This window comes from Limulus polyphemus, unplaced genomic scaffold, assembly GCF_000517525.1.
Source record: "Limulus polyphemus unplaced genomic scaffold, Limulus_polyphemus-2.1.2 Scaffold605, whole genome shotgun sequence".
Lineage (NCBI taxonomy): Eukaryota > Metazoa > Arthropoda > Merostomata > Xiphosura > Limulidae > Limulus > Limulus polyphemus.
This window is the reverse complement of record NW_013666215.1, coordinates 35,798-41,023: the sequence shown is the minus strand read 5'-3', so window position 1 is coordinate 41,023 and position 5,226 is coordinate 35,798. Positions and strand designations below refer to the sequence as shown.

At 34.5% G+C, this 5,226-nt stretch overlaps 1 protein-coding gene across 1 annotated transcript in view; it reads right to left on the bottom strand.

Annotated features, from left to right (window-relative positions):
* LOC106459412 (ras-related and estrogen-regulated growth inhibitor-like) overlaps positions 1-5,226 on the bottom strand; it is a 48,816-nt gene that overhangs the window by 10,984 nt on the left and 32,606 nt on the right. Inside the window, exon 4 of the mRNA XM_013919032.2 lies at positions 3,139-3,195. Coding sequence (XP_013774486.1) covers positions 3,139-3,195 — 57 coding nt within the window. The remainder of the gene's footprint in view (positions 1-3,138; positions 3,196-5,226) is intronic.

Genomic DNA, 5,226 nt, shown 5'->3' with positions numbered 1-5,226 from the left:
GGCCCGTACAGCACGAAAACCATTGTGATCACATAGACAATGTCCCTAGAAATAATTCATCATAGGTATTGTGATCGCTAGATATATTCCCCAGAAATATTTCATTTTAAAATTTTAATCCTGAAATATTTTATAAGACAAACATAGAATTACTTCATCACAAAAAAAATTGCTTATTTCTTATGAAATTATGATACCCTGAAATATTTTTCATCGAAAAATGCCGTGCTTCAAAACACTGAATTAGTTTCAATAATCATTACAACTTCTTTTTATGTACACAAGATACCCTAACAGTTTTAACAAATACAAAAACCGAAACCTCAGTATTATGACGTTTTGTAAGCATGATGGTTTCATGAAATCCTGTATATTCTAACTGCAAAACCAATGCAACTCTTCACAGAACTGATCCTCATATTCTCTGATCTATTGACTGCTTTAAAGTTTCTTGAAATATTTTTTAAATAATATGTTTGAGTGAATTTCGTAGTCACATAAACCAAATATCGGGCTTTCGAAGAGTGAAAATAAACACTGAGGAATGAAAAACGTAGTGAGTTGGGTTTTGAAGATTGAAAATAAACACTGAAGAATGAAAAACGTAGTGAGTTGGGTTTCAAAGAGTGAAAATAAACACTGAAGAATGAAAACGGTAACTAGTTGGGTTTCGAAGAGTGAAAATGAAAACGGTAACTAGTTGGGTTTCGAAGAGTGAAAATGAAAACTGAAGAATGAAAACGGTAACTAGTTGGGTTTCGAAGAGTGAAAATGAAAACTGGAGAATGAAAACGGTTACTAGTTGGGTTTCGAAGAGTGAAAATAAACACTGAAGAATGAAAAAGGTAACGTGTTTCTACAATCTAAAAATCATAAGCGCATTTGTGGTGTTTTTCAAGCATGCTATTTTTCCCTATAGTTTCTTGAAAAAAAAAGATACTTATAAATTCTATTTAAAGAAATATCATATATTTCTAAATAAAACTCGGCAATTCCTTTCTTTTCATGGCTATCTTCAATGTATATTGCACAATTAATCCAAGTAAATTCTGATTCTTCGGAAACGATAGTCTGCTACGATACAAAATTCAAACCAAAAACACATAGAGTTCTTGAAGCCTTAGAGTTAAACGTCTAAAATAATATCATTAGAGATCTATCCTGACGGCCTGCTCAACGTTGAAAGATCCGCGAAACTCTCCTAAGATTCTCAAGCTTCCGGAGTATACTTGGCCTTATAAGCAATACACACAAAGCCAAATTTGTTCCCGGCCCGACGATGAGTGAGCAGTCTGTGTGCTTATAGTATGTCACTTGCAAAGGGTGTGGCCGCCCCTACCTGTTATCTGATTCGCTGACAAGCTGTTTCTCTAACTATGTAGCAACTTATCTTTCTCACAAGAGAACACGGATAATATTACGAACACACTCATAGCGTGCAATTGTTAAAAGAAAGTTAAGTAAATTACTTAAGCACTCACTGCTTACACACGGAGAAATGTGAAACAAATTTACACATTAAGTAAACTAGCAGAATTCACATAGTTTGATCCCGTACTACACATTTACTCCCCTCCCCTCCTTTCTTCCAGGCTGACCCGTCCCTCTATAGTTCTTAAGCTACAGAAAACAAAAAACAAAAAAAACAGACCAAGTTTAATTGCGTGGCGCTTAAAAATCGAAATAACCCACTCTCACCCCACTTTCACCCCAGTAAAACAACTTTTCTGACAGCACATACGTGTATTAAACAAAACACAGCACTACAAAACAAGTCACGATTTACAACTCAACTAACCCCTCTAGGGAGATTACTTTATCATACTACACTCGCTAGATACAATATACATGAAAGTACCCTCTAACAAGACAAACATTTAAAACAAACGCATTAACAACGATTCACGTTACAAAATATACCTTTAACATAGAAACTTTAAGAAGGAGCAGTCAGCAATGGCATCTTTACTTTTAAAACACACGAAACAAAAGAAAATGTCAACCCTGATGACTAGAACTCACATTCACAACACATTAAGCATACATATAAACAAAATTCACTACATCCTCTTTAATGTTGTCTTTCATGAATTTTAATTGACGCCTGCTTATATGATGTATGATGTAAGTCTTGAAGTACTAAATATACTTGGAATAAGCCTGTATGGAATACAGTTTTCGTGTTTATTACGTGTAGAAAACATTTATGTACTTCTCGTGTAATGCCTTTTATGTATATTCAAATTATTGACCCAGTTTTGCAATTCCACACAGCCAGATGTGTTGCTTGATTGTCCCAAAACATTTTTTAACATCCTCTGTCACAACACAGTTACTACAAGCCAGACAATGATATCGGCAGTTTCAGAATGTTCAACATGATGCCACATTTGATCAGACGGACAGATCATAGGTACTTTGTTTTATCTGTAATTCCCTGTAAGTAATGTGTTCGTGTATTAACTAGAAGTGAAATATATTTCCTAACATCTTGCGAATGCTTAATCTGTTGGTACCCTTTACCTTCCTGCTTCAAGAGTGAACATGTTTTCATGATATTTTAGTGGCAAATACAGTCAAACAAACGTCTGCAAGATTCAGTAAGAACTTATATGGCGGTATAACGAAAATGCTAAGATAAACATACACTAGGCTCACTTGCGTTTGTTTTGTATAAGTATGATTTTATATGCGCATATCTTACAAAAGGGTGATCTATACCCACATATCCTATGAACTTATGAAGTGCCACAATACGATATATAAGTGCATATTAACCGAATTTCGACGTCAGTTCTTTCAGAGCTACAGATTGAATCAACAAAAAATGTTGAAATTTAAACATATACACACACATATATAATTGTATAGATGTTCAATAATACGCCAAATATATCACATTAGACTGTAAATTAACATGAATGGATAACACCATCATTGAATTTCTTTTTTCTTGTTGTTAAGCCCAAAGATACACAATAGGCTGTCTGTGCTCTGTGTTCTGCTCACCAATGGTATCGAAACTTAGTTTTTAGCATTATAAGCCCTCAGACTTGCTGCTAAGCCACCGAAAGCAAATAAAAAGTGACAACACAAAAATCAGAGTTGTTAGAAGTTATGAATAAAAACATAACTTACCCAGAGTAGGATCATAGTCTCCGATAAACCTTCTGGTGATGAAGCGAACAGTTAGAGCTGTAATGTCAAGAAGATTATTTAAAAAACTAACAGATTACATTAGTTCTATATTTCCAATCCGATGTTTTTGCTTAGTGTTTGACAGTGCTATAAATAATAATTCCAGAAATGACTTAAATCAACTTTTTTGAAGCTATTTGACTATTTATACCCTCATTCTTTAGAAAACAAAAATATTAGCGAGCCCAGATTTTCACAGAAGCTATCTGTGACAACTAAACTTGCACTGACTTACGGAGGAGAAAGCAGAATGTACATAAAACTACTTTACTTGGATCAGAAGTACATATAACCGTTACAATTGTTGCGCATATGAAATGACTTCCAATTACTTATTTACAGAAATGTTGTCTTTTGATGTTAAAAATTAATCTGAAAAAGTTGTCCCAGGTTTTACATTATTGATGTGTCAGGTTTCACTTTATAAATGTTTAAGGTTTTATTTTATATTTGTCTCATGCTTCATTTTATAGGTGTTTCATGTTTCACTTTATAGATGTTTCTGGTTTTGCATTATAGATGTGTCAGGTTTTACTGCATAAATGTCTCAGATTTTACTTTATAGGCGTCTCAGGTTTTACCTTATAGGAGACCTAGATCTCACGTTACAAGTGTTTCACTTTATGTTATTGAGGACGGAATTTTGCAAGACTCATGACGTATAGTAATTTCTTACAATTCGCAGGATCTTTCTGTTGTCCTGTTTATATATTCGATTTTAAGCTAGGTTCTTTTTTTTTTAAAGTGACGAACTGAGACCAAGAAGGGCTATAACTTGGTGATTATTATATATATATATATATATATATATGTGTGTGTGTGTGTTTTAGCTCAGTGTTTACCAACTGCTGGCGATCAATATCATCTAATGAAGAAAAAGTATTGTTACAGTTGAGTTAGGAATAGGTGAAAAGTTTTGTTATTTTCTTAGTTTACTGTTAAATAAATGAGTCTTATGGCTTTAACTTCAAAGCTGCTTGAAAAAGCCAAGTTAAGAAACAATACCAATACCATAAATCTCTATTCTTCTAACTGTCCGTAAAGAGCACACACAAAAATTGTCGGTAAGTAGAGTTATCACGTTTTGCATACAACAATATTCGTTTTTTTCACTTTATTGGTAAACTCACTGTTGAAGTTTGAAGGCTTGCATGAGAAACAAAAAAGAAATATTTGAATTAGTGCTCTTTACTAGCGCTAGATACTATATTTCTATACGTTCCTAACCAATAGTGGTAAACAAGTTTCACTTTGTCACTTTCTTTGTCCGTTCTTTGTTTTTTGAAGGGTTGCCAATGTGGAATGGTGAGTATCCTAGCCTAGGATAATAGATTGAGGGACAAATTCACAAAGTTTTTTTTTAATATTTGATTTAAGAGAATTGATGGAAAAAAACACCCATTAATTCTAAAAACTTGGGAGGAAACAGCGGGCTAAGATAACTTATATGTTCATGATGTTAGAAAAACACGTAGGTTCAAGAAGTCTTGATAAAAATTAATAAAAACCCTATAACCCGAGCTCTTTCGAAAGGTGGACCTTTCTTCTTCAGGGCCCGGCATGGCCAGGTGGTTAGGGCGCTCGACTCGCAATTTGAGGGTCGCGGGTTCGAATCCCCATCACCAAACATGCTCGCCCTTTCAGCCGTGGGGGCGTTCTAATGTGACGGTCAATCCCACTATTCGTTGGTAAAAGAGTAGCCCAAGAGTTGGCGGTGGGTGATGATGACTAGCTGCCTTCCCTCTAGTCTTGCACTGCTAAATAAGGGACGGCTAGCACAGATAGCCCTCGTATAGCTTTGCTCAAAATTCAAAACAAACAAGCAAACAAATTCTTCTTCAGGGGCAAACTAATAATCCCAGTTTGCCCCTGAAGAAGAAAGGTCCACCTTTCGAAAGCGCTCGGGTTATAGGTTTTTTATTCATAACTTATATGTTGGTGTTCAAAAGATGTAATCAAATTAAGGCACTGTTATCAAACTGGGAATTATTTTTTTCTAAAAGTTCAATTAATAATTCATGAAGATAT